Source organism: Ammospiza caudacuta, chromosome 6, assembly GCF_027887145.1.
Source record: "Ammospiza caudacuta isolate bAmmCau1 chromosome 6, bAmmCau1.pri, whole genome shotgun sequence".
NCBI lineage: Eukaryota > Metazoa > Chordata > Aves > Passeriformes > Passerellidae > Ammospiza > Ammospiza caudacuta.
Genome location: NC_080598.1, coordinates 55,198,028 through 55,216,058, shown reverse-complemented (window position 1 = coordinate 55,216,058; position 18,031 = coordinate 55,198,028). Strand labels below are relative to the sequence as shown.

Below are 18,031 nucleotides of genomic sequence, written 5' to 3'. Positions count from 1 at the left end.
TACCTCCATAAAAAACCCCAACAAATTTCCCATTGTTCCCATGTCAGAACAATGATTCCATGATAAACTTACTTTCCAAGATAATTTTGTTTTCAGTACATTGTAAATAAAGGGAGTTTTTTGTTTTGTTTTGGTGAAAGAAGCAAAGAATAAATTCAAATATGAGTTGCTAATATGCTGCAGGATAAAAAAAGGTAGGAAGGGCTGTGTGGAGAGGCATCATGTCTCTGAGCAAGGAAGTGTAGTTTATTGTCTAAGAATTTTTGTCTTCTACTTTCTGGAATATATATTTCTGTAATCTGGGCAGCAAAACTTAATTTGCTATTTTTCATTGCATGTTAACAAAATACCTCTTTTATCTGAAAGTTTTCCATTAGTCAGCATTTAACAAGTAAAGTAAGGATTGATACACAGTCTTCATAATAATTGCAAACATACTGAAACAGTGTATTTTTGTTTTTAAAATACCAGTTGCTAAGATAAGGAGAGGGAACATTTTCTGATGTTCTGGAGAAAGTGAGTCTTTGGGAAGGAAAGTACTGTGCAAGTAAACACATGAAGCAACATTTTGAAAGGTATGCATAATTAATCATGGAAATTGTACAGAAAACCATGTTTAAATTCAGTGAGGGAACACAAAATTAAGACTAAGTGAATCTTTATAAGTGCACATGAATTAAAAAGGTTTGCATGTGGTACAGAAAGGGAACTCTGCCTTCCTGTTAGGCACTGGGGGTTATTTCCTTGAGTGCTCTAATTGATGTCACCCACTGTGTTAAATGGGGCCTGGCCACTGGGTCAAGGGTGAAAGGATGAATGAGGAATAAATAGTTGATTTCTGCCTTGCCAAATGCACAAATATACTTGTGCTGTTTTTCTTTTATCTGTAAATAATAATTGCAGGAAATGTGTCAGTCCTCTTCTTGGGGAATACTTTTTTCAGCCTCTTTAAGTGCTGTTGTAATGCAGGTTAAAACCAGTGCATTTATCCTTAGTCAATGTATAGCATTACTTCTCCTTCATATTTGCATTTGTGTTTACATCCATCACTCAGATGTTATATGGTCACAAAATAGGTGCATTTATCAGTCAGGGAGATAGAGCAGAGGGCTGTGTGTAAGTAGACATAGACTTGGCATTGTCCTCCAAGTATCCAAGTGCCAACCAGTGCCTCTTGGGTTACTGATTTTATATTCTCAGTTAAATATATCAAGTTCCTAATGAAAGCACTGGCAATGACTCATTTGTACATACAAAGTGAAATGGGACATTTTGCTCTTAGGTGAGATTTCAAAATGTAACTCAGAGCTTCAAAGAATACAAGTTAAGAGAAATATCTTCAAGTAATGTGGCTTCTGATTCTCTGTTATATTGTTAGAGATCTGTTGGTCCATTTATACACTACCCACCATTGACAGAATTGTCCACTTTATGATTAAAACAGTATTTAAACTGTTATTTAATTATATTTAGTATTTAAACTATCTGCTTAACTGTATCAAGGGCAGATATATACAACTCAGTGGAAAAGCACTGCAGACTCTGTCATCTTTTCATCTAAAACATCTTTTAGGCCTTTAACCCTTTGATAAATTGACTGACAAATTCTTTTGATGAAGTGAACTCTTTTAACATTATTTTAAACAGAACCTGCCCATACATGGTATTTCTCCTCATTTCAAAGTGGAAAATATTGTTTTGGTGTTTAGCTGTACATCTGACTGGGAAAAGACGTATGTCCTGCTCTGATCCATTCAATAGTGTGCAAAGCTCTTTGTTTCCTGCTTCCTCCCAGAGTTTCTGCAGCATGAGTTTTTTGTTTATTAAAGCCTAGGAGGGCAATGAAATAATATACACAATCATTGAATAGTGTGTATTTTTCGTGTAAGAGGTTTCCATCAAAACTTAATCTTAAATGTTACATTTGGCAATGCATCCCACTGAGCAATGTTGGGAATGAATGGTACAGCAGCACAGAGTAAACAGTATCATCCTTACTCCTGAGAAACACAAAATTCCTGCTGGGAGCTCCTTGGTGTCCTAACTGGTGTCTGGGGCACAACACATTATTACTTTATTCTTGGGTGAGCCCAGCTGCTCCAAGCTGCAGGAAGGAATAAAGCCATTTACTAATTACTGATCTGCTCAGTAAAGAAACAGGAAGGAAACAATTTATCAGGCCCTGCATTTCAAAGTTCAGTGACAGACTAAAGTTCTGACAGCCTCATGGCTGGGGAAAAATCAGCTATAATCCAGTCCTTGGCTGCAAGACAGTCTTCCTCTTTTCTGTTTAATTCAACTTTAGTATAGCACAAGTGAATAATCTGAGATAAATACAAGCAGTAAGGAGGCCGACTCCACATCCTACTATCTTTATGTTTACATAAAATTGTTCTGTATGCATGGTGCATTGATTTCTTTCTTCTTTATCCCTGTATTTGAACAATATCCAGTAGCTTTTGGGTCTAGAGAAAACCTGTAGATTCTTAACCAGCTTTTTGAGTTTGAAACACATTTCTCAAAATCTGAAGTCTATGTGTCTGCTGTTGTTAAGAAAGTCTGATGTAGCTCTTTTTTTTTGTGTCTCCTTCCCAACAGACCAAAATATTTCAAAGTCAGTATTAAAATGAAAATCTAAATATATGTTAAGCATAGTTAGATTTCATCTCATCATATGTAAGATTTGCTGGTGATTTCAACCCACATCCCATATCCAGTGAGTGCTTCAACTGTTCACCATGGCTCAGTACTCTGGCTGGGCACACTCAGAGCTTATCTCTGGTACTTAAGGATCTTGGCTCGACTTATCAGTTTGAACTAGGGATCAAAGCCAACGATTTGGCAGTATCATTTCACAGGCAGCTTTACAGACATCCCTGTGCAAGCAGCTGAAGTTTGGATCTCAGAGTTAGGCAGTAGCTGAGCTCTGCTTTTGGAAAGAGGTGTCAGTGCTAAAGTTGGGTTCCTTGCCTCATTAAGCACTTCAGTGTCTTCTGGGGACGTTCTGTCTCCAGAGTGATCACGTTTTATGACAGCATTTACTCCATTACTGCATGGTCCATTTCATCACTGTGCAACAGCAGACATATCCTTCATTATTCAAATCCTCGACACAAACTTGTTGGCTGCTGTGAAACATTTTTCTTGTCCTTCAGGCTGTGTCACTTGTCTGTTGAAGGCTGTGCAAGCAGCACACTGCCATTGCCAGTCCCGTTTCTGCAGCTACAGGACGGCGCGAATCGTGTCAGCAGCCTGGCTTTCTGCAACCCTCAGCCTCAGCTGCTGTGCTGGTATCTGAGGGTAATCCAGCCTGCTGAGCTCCTGCAAGCTGAACTGCAGATTGCACCCTCAACCTTTTACTGGCTGCCTTAATACAGCATTGCAGGGGAGATGGGCTGCAATGCAATTATCTTACAAGAAAAACTGAAGACCTAAAGATGTCTGCCTCTGCAGGGCAGTGAAATGGAAAATAAAGTGTCAGATGTATTACATCATGATTATACTTGAAATTGCTGTTGTCAGCAAAGTAGTGAGTTCAGATACACGTTGCCATGCAATAGAACACTTCTGGAGTTTAAGTAGAAAGTATTTTCACATATAGTGCAGTGGCTTCCCTCTCTTTTCTTCTGAGTTTGTATCAGAATATATTTCTTGATACTGCACAGATATTTCCAGAAAACATGCCTTCAAAAAGCTTCATTGAATAAATCAGTTGACTTCTGCAGTAGGTACTTTGGATAGCATAATCTGAAGCTCTGATACCTCAGATGTAAGTTTAAAAACTTCCATGAGACAGCATCAATTAAAAATGAACATGTCCATTTTAATACTGATTAAACTACTTACTTTTTGTCTACCCTGTGGACAAATCAATATGCAAGTTTTATTTCTAGCTTAAAGTCTCCTTATTTGTTTCTGCAGGGATGAAAGCCCTGGCTCCCTTTCACTGGTATGTGAATTTATGGCCATGACTATTTATGAGCTGATAAAAGGTATGTAGCATATGCTTAAAAAACATAAACTCTCCTTGTGTAGATCACAAAATGGAATTAATTATTTTTCACTTGGTTGTTCACTGTGACAGATTATAGAACTCACAGGGAATCTTGTGCTGTACTGCTTTACCCTTTATTTCTTGCCAGTGGAATATACCCAATTGTTTAAGGCATGGGTAGGTGCAGTCCATAGTCATCCATTCCACAGTCAAACAACCTAGACTGCAAAACACAAAATAATTGCTTTATGTTACAAAAAATAAAATTTAAACAGATTCTTTGTTAGGTCAGGGTGATTGTGAGGTATTCCCATTTATTTCAAAACTATTGAAACAATGAATAAGGAATTTTAGTTTTTGTACTTAGTAAAAAGGTATAACCTTAGTAAGTTTTCTTTATAAAATTACATTGTTCCCTCCTACTTCCTATATTTAAAAATTCTGGAGCTGTTTGTCAAAGCAGGTCAGAGATCATAAAGCATAAGGAAGAGTTCCTCCAAAAAATTTAGTACAAAAGCTGATTTAAAATCAGTTCTTATATAAACAGAACAGAATTGGATACAGCAAATGAAGGGACTTAGAATTCATGAGTAAAAGAGGATTTTTAAAAATGAATAATTAAGAATTTGTAATGTCTTAACACTTGGGAGTTTAATTTAAATAACTGAACATGCAAGTGTCATTCAGTGTAATACAATAAAGACTTGCTCCTGAACATGACATTGGTGACACTGACTATTCAGATCTCTAACAAAAGGAGTAACTCTGTTTCTGACCTAGATAAGAATGTGACATTAAAATTGAGTTATTTGCTGATTGCTGAAGTAGATTGCTGTACTAGTTTTAATAAGACATTTTGGGTTTGCTATATTTAGCATGGTATTCAGATGGAAATGAGAATCATCATTTCAGTATGTTCTGATTTTTTTTACTATTTAAAAATACAAGTTCTTTCAAAGTTTCCCAGAAGATGATTGTTTTAACACCACTTAGTTATAGTAAACTCTTTTTCTATGCCATGGTGAATCAGTTCAAAATGAAATCTGTTCAATAGTAATCTGAAATGCTGCAGTTACAGATTATTTGAACATTCACCTGGGCTTACCTGAACTTCTCTAAATTGTTGATTCTTCTCTATGGTCTGAATTTTGAGTCTGGACTGTGTTTACCATGATACAGTGCCTTATTTTTAATGTTGTATAAGGTAGTGGCACATGGGGTAGAGCTTGTCAAATCATAGAGTATAATAGGAAAGTGAACTGAAGTGGACTGAGAATGAATTTTTAGTTTGACAAGGAGTATGGAGACACTTCTGTAATTAGGAGGAAAGTTCACTGTAATGCTACTAATGTGGAAAGCTGATAGTTTTGTGTTTTTTCCTTAAAAAATCAAGAGATCCATGTACTTCAATCAAGCCTATTTGTCTTTACACAAAATCATAATTGTCTTGCTGTTAATTTATAGCAGAAGCATTTAATAACTGAGAAAGAATCTTGCCCTTTATTTAATCAACAGTAGTTTGGTAATGTAAAACAATGAAAAAAGTGGCTGAGAGAGAGGTGTGGATTTCTCAAGAGAAATGATAGAAGCCTCAAGGGCCACTGCCTTAGGATTCACTGTACCATTGCTGCCAAATAAGGTTCCTCCAGTGATAAATCTGGAAGTAGAAGAGCATGTGCTCCAGATTTTTCTAGTGACATGTAATGAAAAAGCAATTGAGCATGACTTCTTTTTATGAAGGCCCAATTCCTTAAATAAGAATAATAATCTAAATTGATTTGAATAGCTGCATTTTCTAATATCTTTTCACTATAAATGACAAAAGTCCTGATGTTGAAAGCACCATTTATCTCTATGGGGGCACTAGTACTACAATTCCCCATGTAAATGGTGCTCTGTTCCAAGTGCTTTGTGATCTAATCCTGCTCAGTGGATTATGTGGCTGCCTGGAGGAGCACTGTAATCAGCTGGGAACACAAGTCTGGCTCTGGGGCTCTGGCCTCAATGAGTTACTGTCCTGATAATCCCCCTCCTCCTCCCAGCCAATTACTCATACTACTGTCATCACCAGATCAGTACCTGCTTTGTTTTTCAAAAATGTGATCATTTCTGCCTCCCTTGATGGCATTGCAGCGTTACATAAAGGCATTACAGCAAGATTAAAAGGCCTTTGGAGCCTATAAAAGAAAAAAGCTGAGCAGTTACTGAATGGCTCTGAAAAATAGATAAATTTTATAACTGTAATTATTGCCTTACAGGAAGCTAAACAACATAGGTTAGCCTTGAATTTGCAACTCAGATGTGAATCACAGTCATTTAACCGTGGTGGTAACTTGAGGTGATTGATACAAATCTTTAACCTGAAGGACAATTACTTTGAGTAGAGAGGAAATGAGATATTTAGAAGAACTACAATGAAATATTGCAGTTCTGCTAGAGCTAGGGGAAATAGATACTGCAAGTAATACATGCAGTAAAAACTGAGGCATCTTACAGAGTATTGAATTGACAATTGTTAGTGCATACTGAAATATAAATTATGTCATAAGTCAAGTGGAAAATGAATCACAAAGCTAGCCATAGATTACATATAAAAGTAGTATAATTGAAAAAGGTGATATCAATGCTCTGGAAGCTGAAGTCTATGATATTTGTATTCTATTTGTTCTTCACGAAAAAGGACACACACAACTTGAAATTTTATTCCAGGAAGGAGAAAGCTATTGCCTTAAAAAAACAAACCAGGAACAATGTGTAACAGATATGCAAATCTCTAGGTTGTATATAGGTAAAAGTCCTGGTTCAGCCACAGCTTTACAGCAAATGTAGCATACTTTTATTTCAGGGTCTTCTCTAGGCAGAAACAGAATTGTCTGGGGCAGCCCTGACTGCTGCAGGGAGAGAAAAGGCCCTGGCCCAGGTAAATGTCTGCCTGCAGCAGAGCCCTGGGGGGCAGCAGGCAGCCAGAGCTGCTGCCAGCACCCCAAAGGAGCTCTGGCTCCTGCTGAGGAGCCCTCCTGGGGGGGATGGCCCTTGCAATCCTCTGGTAGCCCTGGTGAGAGCAGGAGCACAGAGCCTGGCCTCTCCTTCCTGGACTTGCCCATTCCCCATTCCCATATCTGGAGCTGTTGTCTCACCATGATGGCAAAATTTAATTTTTTCTATTATGTTGATAAGTTTGAAAAAAGTGCTGGTTTCTTTAAGTATTTTTTGTTTTTTACAAGTAACTGGAAGCACTGATAATGTTTATCTTTTTACTGAATTCTTCTCTCTGCTGTGTTTGTATTAGTACAGAAATGAGATATTTCGGAGTGATGGGCAGCAAGAAAACATAATAATAAAGGTAATTAAATTTATATGAGGATATTTAACTAAAAGTGATGTATATAAGTATTTTTCTCTTTACCCTGAGAAGGTAATGTTTATTCATGAACAAAAGTACAGTTTTTTAAGAAATATATAGACAGTTACTGTATTCCTGATCTAGGGGAATGAACAAACAATTTTGTTACTGGCTAAAAACTGAAATGACTGAGATTCTTTACACCCTGTATGTGTTCCCTCCAACCTGAAACCTGTTCTTTATCCTCTGTTAATATGTATTTTCATTTCTGTATTAATCTAGACACAGGAAATAGAGTTCAGTTTTTCAGCTCTTTCTTTCTACATTCAATTCCTACAGTTAGTGGAAGTTACACAAACAAAAGAGAGCAGAAGATAGTGGCTTTCAGAAGATATAATTGTAACCATCTCTCTTGACAGTTCCAGAAAGTTATTTTGCTGATGTTTGAAAAGCAAGGATTTTTAAATTTGGTTTATGAAATTTTATTTTCTGAAGATAAATTTTTGAGTCACAGAAGTGTAGAGGAGAAGCCAAAGCCACCCATTACATCACTGCTAAACAGAAGAACTTTAATAACTTAAACTAGATGTCCTATTTAGCAGCCTTTCCTTCTGTGATAGTCCCTATGCTCTTAGACCTTTCTTTTCATGATGTACAGAAAGTATTTGAATTACATACTATGGACACAGATACCTTCATGCCTGGACCCTACTCACTGTTTTAATGCAGCTTTACTGCTGTGATACTGCCCCTGGATTTTGGGAAGTTTCTTCTTAAAGTCATCTGTGATTTCTTTTACAATGACTGTTTTACAGTCATTGCTTGAATATTTTACTGTTTGTAATCTGTGGAAATACTTTATTTATTTCTGCAGCAGAACAGCCTGAAGTTAAGAGAATTTGGATCTTGTAGGAGTATCTCTTCTCAGCAGGCACACAGTACCTCCCCACGCTGGTACTGAGCACCTCAATGTTTGCTTACAAAAGGGCTCTGTAGTTACAGAATTGGCATGTGGAGTCCTGGCTGTGTTTTCTATGAAATCACAAGGTACTGTGTTCAGTGGAGGGTTTTGCTTATCATTAATCAAGATAATTAAAGGTAAATAACTCAAATTAGGAGCATGTGGTTTGGATAATGTGATCTTCGTTTCCATGGATTTGTAGAAGAAGCTTCTGTGCTTAGTGTGCAGGGTTCATGAGGCAGTAATCCCATCTGGTCTGGCACTCCCTTCACCCTGTGGCAGGTTAGTAATAAAGCAGTTCAGGAGAACACAGTACAAACAAAAGTGATTTACAAAGGAACATTTTTCCCCAATCACTTAGTATTTAGTAAAAATGTATTTCCTCTGCTTTATCTCTGTGTCGAGTATGGCTCATTTCTTCTCATAAGCATCACAAACTATCCTCAGTCTTGTTAATGCACGTAATGGTAAAATTTTTCCTACTTTTTTTGGACTTTCTAATACTTTATGCAAAAGCATGAGGAGATTAGAGAATACACTTTCTCTGATTTACAAATTTGATTTACAGTATAGTGTATCTAAGCCCCCTGTGCTCTTAAGATTTTGTGTGCTGGTATATTTTGAAATCAGGTTCTGATGAAGGAAGAGTTCAGGAAAAAACAAAGTCTTTTAAGATTTTTGGTCATAATGAAACTATTACTTTAAACATTTGTTACTGGTCTTCAAGAAAAAAGCAAAAATACCCACCACGAGTATTTCTCCAATATCTTTGTGCCCTAGCAACAGCAGCAGTTCTTTATTCTCCTCCCACACTGCTGTCTCTGATATGCAACCAGGACTGATAACATTTGCTTTGCTTCTTTCCTCCTCCACATGGCAAGTGCAGCTGCTGCCATCACCATCACATTAAATGACAACCATTATGCTTTGCCTGCTAACTTGTAGCAACATTTCTACTTCTCCAGCCAGAAAACTGTTAAAAGAAAAATCCCAAATGTGGCAGTACTCTTGCAAAGTAAATTGGGACCAAAAGCTTTAAGAATGCCTCGTTTTTTCATTTCAGCTTGAATCAGCTGGGCTTTGTAGCTTTGTAAGAAAATTACATGCTGCAAACTTAAGTTTTCTTAGGGAAAACCCCCAAACTTTAAAGATATTTCCTTGTAGTTTTAGCTTAATGTAAAAAAATCCACTCTTTGCAACCACTGAACGTTTTCAGAGACCTTACAGGTGTGTTCAGAGAGGAAGGAGGGATGTTTATTGAAATTAATGAATTACAAGAGATACAGTCTTGCCAAACTGAAGGCAATTATGGACAGGTTTGTTTCTTTTTCAGTGCCTCCTGCAGTTATTGCTGTTGAATGGTTGCATAAGCCTTTATGCTTTACAGCACATTGTGTAAGAACTTTTAGTCTTTTATTCAGCCATGCTGATCTTTCAAATCTTGTTTCCCTTTCTGTTCCCTATAAATCATGATTCCTGGATCACACTTTTCAGTGGCTTGCACAGTTGTTCTTGAATTTGTTACAGTTTTACATTTGACAGCAGCACATTTTTTAGTTCACACAGAAACTCGTCCCAGCTGCATGTCTTGGTGCAGCTGCACAATGTGAATCAGATCTTTTTTCTCCTTCCTCTAAGCTTTATGAGGACGCTCAGAGCAGTGTGCAGCCAGCTGTTTGATTGAATTTGCAAACAGTTAAAAAGAAGTTTCTCGTGTCTACAAAGGGGCTGAGTGTTTTGCTTTCAAGAGTCATGTGGTGCTACTGAAGTGTTTCTTGAATTATAAGCCCAAAGAAAAAAGCAACAAGTGCAGGAAATGTTACTGGACCCGACTGAAGTCAGATTGCTCTAATGTGATAACAATGTTTCAAGGACTCTGTGCAAGTTTTATATTAACTGAGGATCAAGCTCAGGAATGCAGTTCAATTTACCATGTTTCCAGTATTGCTGCTTGCAAAGAACCTGTGTATTAGGAATGGAGTGTTATAAATACATTTCTATGTGCATACACAGCAAGAGAGACTGCTTGATTCTGCTGTCTTAAAATGAGGAGAATACATTGTCTTCTAGGATCTGCCACTTTACTAGAAGCAAACACAATCCCAGATTCATTGTCCTTCACCACAAAGGATGATCTCTTTACATATTTTTCCCCAAACCAGCAGGAGAGGGCAGCTACAGATTTCTGTTTAATAACCCAAGCTACTCCTTCAATGCAAACCAGCAGCTATGTTGCTCTGCTGCTCACTTTATCCTCCAGTTGTTGATAGGTATTAAGCTGTCCACAAATGAATAATTCTATCATGTTATCTTTCTCACAAAAAAAGGGGTTTTTAATCAAAAGTGACAGTTCAACTGTGTCTTGTCTAGTACTAATACCGTTTCTTACCTTGCAGTTTCCAGTCTCTCTTTCTTGGATATAATGAGCTGGACCACATCTCAAAAATCCATGAAGTGATAGGCACTCCTGGTAACAAAACTCCAAAAGTTCAAGCAGTAAGTATGCCCTCCCAAGCTACTAATCTCACTGTTTCAATGTCCACAATGGAGCTGTACAGCTGTGTGCAATGTCTGCTCAGGAAACCACCACAAAAACCTAAATCTGTTGTGCTGACACAAGAGCAGTTTCTGCTGCCCCTGCCCAGAGACAGTCACCCATTCCTGAACCTTAAAGGCAGAGCAGAGGAAATCTGAACCTGTCTTCATCTTATCTGGCCTTTTATTTCCATAGTTTTTTTAAGGCCAGTGACATAAATTTTTAGGAAAGAAAAGGGTTTTTTTCAAGTACTGCCTACTTTTCTCTAATGAATGATTACCTAAATCAGGTGAATTATTTCTTTTCAGTGAATTGTAATCCTCTCTGAATATGCATGATCAAGCTTGCTTAACACAGGTCAAGAATTTTGAGTTTTGAATCCTCCCTTTAAAGAAAGGAAAAGGAAAGTCTTCTCTTGTGCACAAATTGCCTTTTAAAAGTTTCTGTTTCCTGTGTGCAATGATAAAATATGACCTCAATGAGAGAACTGCTGCCCATCAAACCTTATAGCACCCTTATTTTCAAGAACTCTGGCAAGTGACTTCAAATCACTTCAGTTTTGAAGACTAAAGTGAAAAGGTGAGGGGAGCATTGTGTCCATGTTTTAAGTGGCATGAAATTAAATTTGTTTCCTGTGCCATGTCTTGTCAACCATTAACATAATTCAGTCAACGTAGTTCTTTGCATTGAGTCCAAAGCTTACCTAAAGCACTACTGTCTCTATTCTTTTTGCCCCCACCTTTTTAAGACAGCCAATACATGAGCTTTAACTGTGCACAAAAAATTAAGAGTAGTAGGAAATATGTCAGGGCAAGTACCTCAGGATTTGTGGCAAATTTCAAAAGCAAGTCCAAGACAGGTAGTATTAAAGTGGAAGAACTGTCAGCCCATTTAGAGAAAGTAATTTGTAGCACTGAGCTTGTTAGCTAGAAACAAATGTTTTACTTAAGCTGATTACTTGGGTTTATTCTGTCTGCCTAAACACAGATCTTTATTTGGTCTGATGCAGTTCCCCCTCTCCTCAAATCCCTGACATACACGAGTTAGAATTTAGAAGCTCTCATACCTCATAATCCCCTCAGTAGATTCTTGTTAGAGTTGCTGTTACTTAAAGGGTCAGCTCCACCTTTATTTTCAAATATCATCATCCTGTTTTTGATGTCTGCCTTGAGTTAAAAAGTTTTCCAGATGAAGTGTGACAGAGACAGGAATTATGCTTTTGCCTTTTCAGGGCTTCGGTCTACTTTTTGAGCAAATAAAATATATTTTTAAAAAAACTTAATTATCATGTATACAGATGATATCAGGGAAAATTCTAAATGTGTATTTGACATGAAATAATAAATAATTAAATTCTGATAACAAATTCTGGCCAACTAAAACTTTGTTTATACACCAGTTATGTGAAAAATTCTCTGTGTATTCACTTGCTGTATCAACAAGGTGAGATGGAAGTTAGTACCACACAGAAAACTCAAATACAGGTTTTTCTCAAAAAACCCTCACAAACTTCCACAAACTAGCAAAGAATAATTATAAATTATTTTCTGCTGTACATTCAGCTTTGAAAGCATGAACTCTCCTTCTACAGGAGAAGCCACTTTTCCCACAAATTTAGTTCTGGGATTCATCAGTGTAGGTTTTCTAAGAAGTTCCTTCAGGCAAGATTTCAAGAAACATCATGTAAGGCAAATAATTTTTAAAAAGGAACAAGGTGAAGTTGTAATTGGCTGAGGGTTTTTAAATTTCTGATTATTTGGGGTTTCTTTTCTAATTGTATTCCTTAAGATGTTCTCAGAAAGAAATTGAATCTTGATTATTTATTTTAAAAGCATTCTCTCAGGAAAGTCTAGGAAAAAAAACAAATCAACAACATCAGTCTCCACTGGGAGAATTACCAAAATTAACTTTTCTGGAGCGGCCAAATCGATTTCCTTTCATACTCCTACATTGCTTTCAGTTTTCTGGAAACCTGAGGAAGGTGGTGGAACCCCTGTGTTCCAGTCTGTCAGATTTACTGGATCAAATACTGAGGTGTAGACTCTCACTTGCCCACTGAAGCACATTTGAAACTTCTGTTGTTTCTTCAACAGTCTGAGAAACAGAAGGCACTTCAGTCTTCCCTGAAACATTTCCATTTGACTGCTATGGAAGGAATAGAAGTGAGAGAGACCCAGTCATGCTTCTCTTGTTAGAGATCTAACAAGAACAGCAGTGCCTCATTTTGTCTTGCTCTGACAATTTGCAGGAAAACCCCACAAGGTTTGAGGGCTGGTTTCCTACCATTTTGATATTATGTTCCTGAAGGGGGTCAATATTTAATTAAAGTATTGTTCTGGCAGAGCACAGAGAGTGTTCTGCATTGAACTTCCTCAGTACTTGTTCCTTTTAGAACCTGATGGAGGAGGAGGTTGGTTAAAAATAACATGAAAGGATTCTTTGAGTTCAAGTATTAGGAATGGAATGTTATCTACAGAATTTAAGTTTTCAAATTGTATTACAAATGACAGCTAACTGCTATATTTTTTTTTAGATTTAAGAGTTTGGGGTTTTTTCAGTTAGCTCTGGAAATTATTCCTCTCCTGTACTCAGTAACTTCCACCTCAGGTTTTACTGAGAATGTGCAAATTGGGCAATCATATGAGATACCTGATTTTAATGCAGTTTCTGTAACTGCTGAATATTTTTATGTAACTATAATCTAATTCAAAGCTAAACCAACTTTTTGCTGATTCAAAAGCAAGCAAAACTTAGTCACAGTTTGCTCCAAGCCATTGATCTTAACATTAATCAAAAGTCTTAACAGGGACTGATGTTGCAGCCAGTTGCTTAAAAGAGCAGTAAAAGCACATAGCTGACAGTGCTTCAGAAATCTGGCACACAGATCACCAGCAACAATTTAACAGAATATTTCCTATTATTAAATAAAGTGAGAGTTAAAAGGCAACATTCTTATCTTACTAGGAAAGAATCTTTATTCCAGATGGATACCATTGATTTTTAAATTCCTGAGATCTAAAAACTTGCATTAAGTAATTTCTAATACATAAATTTGGTGATGTGTTAGAGAACATTTTGTTAGAAAATGAAAGTCTGTGCAAGTCATACTTGGCTGGGGGTTAAAAATCTTCTCCCTACCAAGTGTGCATGCAAGACAGGTTTGGAAAATAACCTTTTTGGAGGTTTTAATAGTTATAAAAGTTACTCTGCTCATGACTGGGAAGTGATCATCATTTTTTTCCATAACCAAACACTGGGCTCTGGTGCTGCTGCTCAAAACCCCAGCCATGAGCAGGAGGCAAAGGGCATTTTGTGTGAGAGGTACTGCTGCAGGGAGCACCATGGAAAATGGGGCATTGGGGAGGAGCACATCACATCCAGGTGTCACTCAGCCAACCCTTAGGCATCAACCTGAGATTTGTGCTCTAGATCCAGACTATTTGTTTTAACCAATTAAGATACACAATGCAGTAAAATACAGGTTAACATAAAGATCTTGTAAGAGTAAAAATTAAGCTTGTTACATTCTCAGCTCTCCTTCTGAGACTCCACAGGGCTGTGCATTTGTGAAAATAATTACTCTTCTCACTCATTTGAGCTCTTCCAGTTAGTAGGCTTTTTGCTGTGGTTTGGTTGTTTTTGTAAGAAGAGGCATCTCAACACTTGTAGGGCTCTGTTGTGACTGGATTAGATCCTAATCCTTGTTCAGGTCAACTCTGGACAACTTTAGGCATGCCCAAATTCCACATTGTAGCTTTTCTGTGTGGAAGCTCATGAGACTCAAGTTCTTTATGAATCCTTTTGACATCTACTGCTTAAAAGCACTTGTCTAACTTATGTTTGTCTTCATGTTTAGAAGATGGTATTATTATCACATACTGTACTGAGGATCAATCTGACATTTATAAGGAGATTCTTGAAAATGTAAAAATAGTCATAGGGTAAATGTGGTGCAGACTGTGGGAGTATTTGATATTGATTCAAATTTGACTATCCAAGTTAAATATCCTGCACCACCTGCATCATGTACCATTGCTCAATTTATGTCATTTCTTCATAGCAAACTTTCAGAATCTCAACAGCAAGAATGGAAAAAACATCCCAGCCTTGGCAAGAACTTGTATAGAGAAGACTAAAGCGCTTGAACAAGGCTCTGAAGGGAAACCTCTATTGCTGCTGCTTGCACTAGGTGTGCCAAAGGAAGGGCAGATTTCTCTTACTAGAACTGAACAAATACATGAGTTTTGGTGGAGGAAGTGCTTTACACCAGTAAAGTGAGAAAACTGTAACAAGGGAAAAGAGCAGAACACAAGGGTACAGCTAACTGCTCCTTGTCATGTTATTGAAACTCCTGCTGCATGGATGCTGCTTTCCTCCAGTTCCAAGCAAAAAATGTTCTACTGAACACAGTATCTCCAAGTAGAGTGACTGGCTGAGGTTTCTTGCTCTGTTACATTTCAGTGAATCATCTCCCCACATCTGTATGATTTCATGTTAGCAGCTCATACTGATAGAACAGAGAAATTCAACAATAAGGCAATACATTATTTGTCTGAATACTTACCATAGGGACTTTTTATAGACAGACAGATTAGATAGATATGTGAAAAGTATGATGCTACACTTTGAAATTAAGGACTGCAGGTCTGTAGGCAGGCAACACAGTGCAACAGTAACCTCCAAGTTCTTACCTTTGGAACACTGAGCAAAAGGTGCCATGAGCTTATCCAGTGCTTTTTCCAGAGAGGAAGATGGTGAGTTGCTCAGTGCTGATATATTTGGAATTGAGCATAATGAGTAGCATTAAAATTGATGGTCTAAAAATACGTAACTAACTGGATCCAAGGGAGCTCACTCTCCACTGTTGTTAATTTCTTACAAAAAGAGAGGACATCCTACTACCCACATTTGATGGATTGTTCTGACTCAGATCTCCCTTACCTAGCACTATACAGGGGTCAAAGCTCAGATTATCAAAACTATATTCCTGATGGAGATACATTTATTGTATTTGTTGCTTCCCATAATCAGTTTCTGGAAGCCTCAAATCACAGATGCTGAAGTTTAAGTATTTTGACTAAAAAATATAAAATTTGATCAAACTGTGTTTGGACAAGGTACTTTTCTGAATTCAAAAGTGTTATTGCCACTGTTTGCTTCCCTCGTTAATATATCAGGTAGATGATTATTCATACATCAGGAAAAAGATGAAGTCAGAATTTTTGTAAGTTTTAACCTGGAAAAAAAGGGCTACCAGAAGAACATCTTATGTATTATGACATTCTGTGTATCTGGGGCTGTCCCCAGATTCTCTGGGGAGAATAAGAATGATTCTGGTTGTAATGAGAATGGCAATTTCATGTTCAACACATCATTTTTGCTATAAAATTGCAAATCTGAAGTGAAGAACCATATTGGAATTTTTCTTCTTTTTTTTTTATACTTTCAGGTGGATCTTACTCAGTTTGGCACATACAGTACTTCAAGGATATTGATTTCCTAACAAGTTCCTTGCTGTTAAACCTCTGGAGACAACTTACACTTCTCTGGCTGTTGGATGAATAGGCAAACTTGAGTTTTCCCACCTGCTTTATAGTTAAAATGCACCCAAACTTTAAACTACAAACTGGCAAGTATAGCTCCTACCCTCATTCTTCCAGCAAAAATTCCATACTGAGATTATCTGTGTTCTGCTCACTTTAATTATTTTTTTAATGTAGTAGGAGAAATATTTTTATTAAAAGTTGTATCTACAGTAGAGGTTTTAAGTTCCTTCCAGGTAAGTTATTAGTACCCTGTTTCTTAATAAAATAATTTTCTTCCATATGGAATAGAGTGTGGTATGGGCAATTCAAGTTTCTAGATGATTGCTATTGATGATAATTTCTTTCTTCTTTACTATTGATGATAATAGTAAAGAAGAGGCTGAGAAAAGAAAACCCCCCCACATTCCTTGTGTGCTGCTGGACTATGATTTGTGGCAGGGACATTCCCTGCCAACCCAGATGTGAGTAGCTGCTGCTGTTCCCCTGGTGTTGGATATTGCAGTTCTTTCCCTACTGGTTTTGTATTTTTCCAGCTGAAGGAAAAAAGTCTTTTAAAGTTACTGCATATTTTTTCAACTGTTTCATTTTGACTCAGTCCATATGAAGCAGTTATCTACAAGAAGTCTATGGAGAGGTAACTACACTAGTTTTCAGTGATGAGGTTTATCTGTATTTTAACAGTTAAGCCCACTATGTTAATAAAACAAAACTTCTGAAAAATAATCCTGCTCAGTTTCAGTATTTTCCCCATTCCTTGTATTTTAGAAGAAGACAGATAAGAATTGTAAAGCACAGCTACATCTTGAATAAAGTAGGGAACTAATTCCTAGCTTATAAATGGATCTGGCAGTTCTCTACATGCTGGCTGCATTGCAAGGATGAGACTTAGTTACAAGCTACTGCAGTTGCTTCTCCCCGAATATTCATTCATTTCCTGAAAACAAATTGCTTTTCATGCCAGAAAATGTCTTAAGTTTACTTGTAATTAAAAAAATTCTACCCAGCTTTATTGTTGGAGAGCAGGAAGGGCATTAACTTGTGCCCACAGCTGCAGTATGTGCACCCTCAGGCAAGTTCATGCTTCTGGGCAGCAGCCTCTGCTCTACTCTGCCCGCAGGGTTCTGCAAATCCCAGTGGTGAACGTTTCTGCATAAGAAAAAGGGAAGCATATGATGGATACTTCTATTCCCTGTCAGTCTGGGGCTGGGCATGGACTGTTAGTCTTTGCAAGAACTACTGAAAACAAGTTAAGTGGTGTGCTGACTGATTAAAAATGACAAGTGTTTAGACAAGCAACATTAACCTCTGCAAATCCATGGATATGTCTATCCCCATCACACTTATCAGTTTAGGACCACTGAATTATAAATGAGATGCCTGATGTAAGAGAAATGAGCCTCAGAAATGCTACTCCAATATGTTAGCCCAGTTTCTGATTGACAAGTCAGAAAGTGTACAGCCACTGCTGTGGGATCTTCCACTTCTCAACTCCAAATGCACGGGACTACATGGTGACAAAATCCTTACCCCATGAAGTTGTCTGTGGAGTTGCTGCTGTATGATGTATTTAAACTGCAGGATGTGTTTGGAGATAAGCCATTAAGAACAAGAACAGAACAATTGTATTTCACTTTCCTAACTGAAATTCAAG

General features: G+C 37.4%; 1 protein-coding gene across 1 annotated transcript; it reads left to right on the top strand.

The window, feature by feature from the left end:
• Positions 1-174: 174 nt before the first annotated feature.
• On the top strand, positions 175-16,589 carry MOK (MOK protein kinase). Its single transcript, XM_058807689.1, is given in 6 exon segments — positions 175-194; positions 3,156-3,300; positions 7,284-7,337; positions 8,212-8,384; positions 10,695-10,794; positions 16,284-16,589. Coding segments are annotated over 6 exon segments (546 nt in total). The 3' UTR covers positions 16,338-16,589.
• The last annotated feature ends 1,442 nt before the right edge of the window (positions 16,590-18,031 follow it).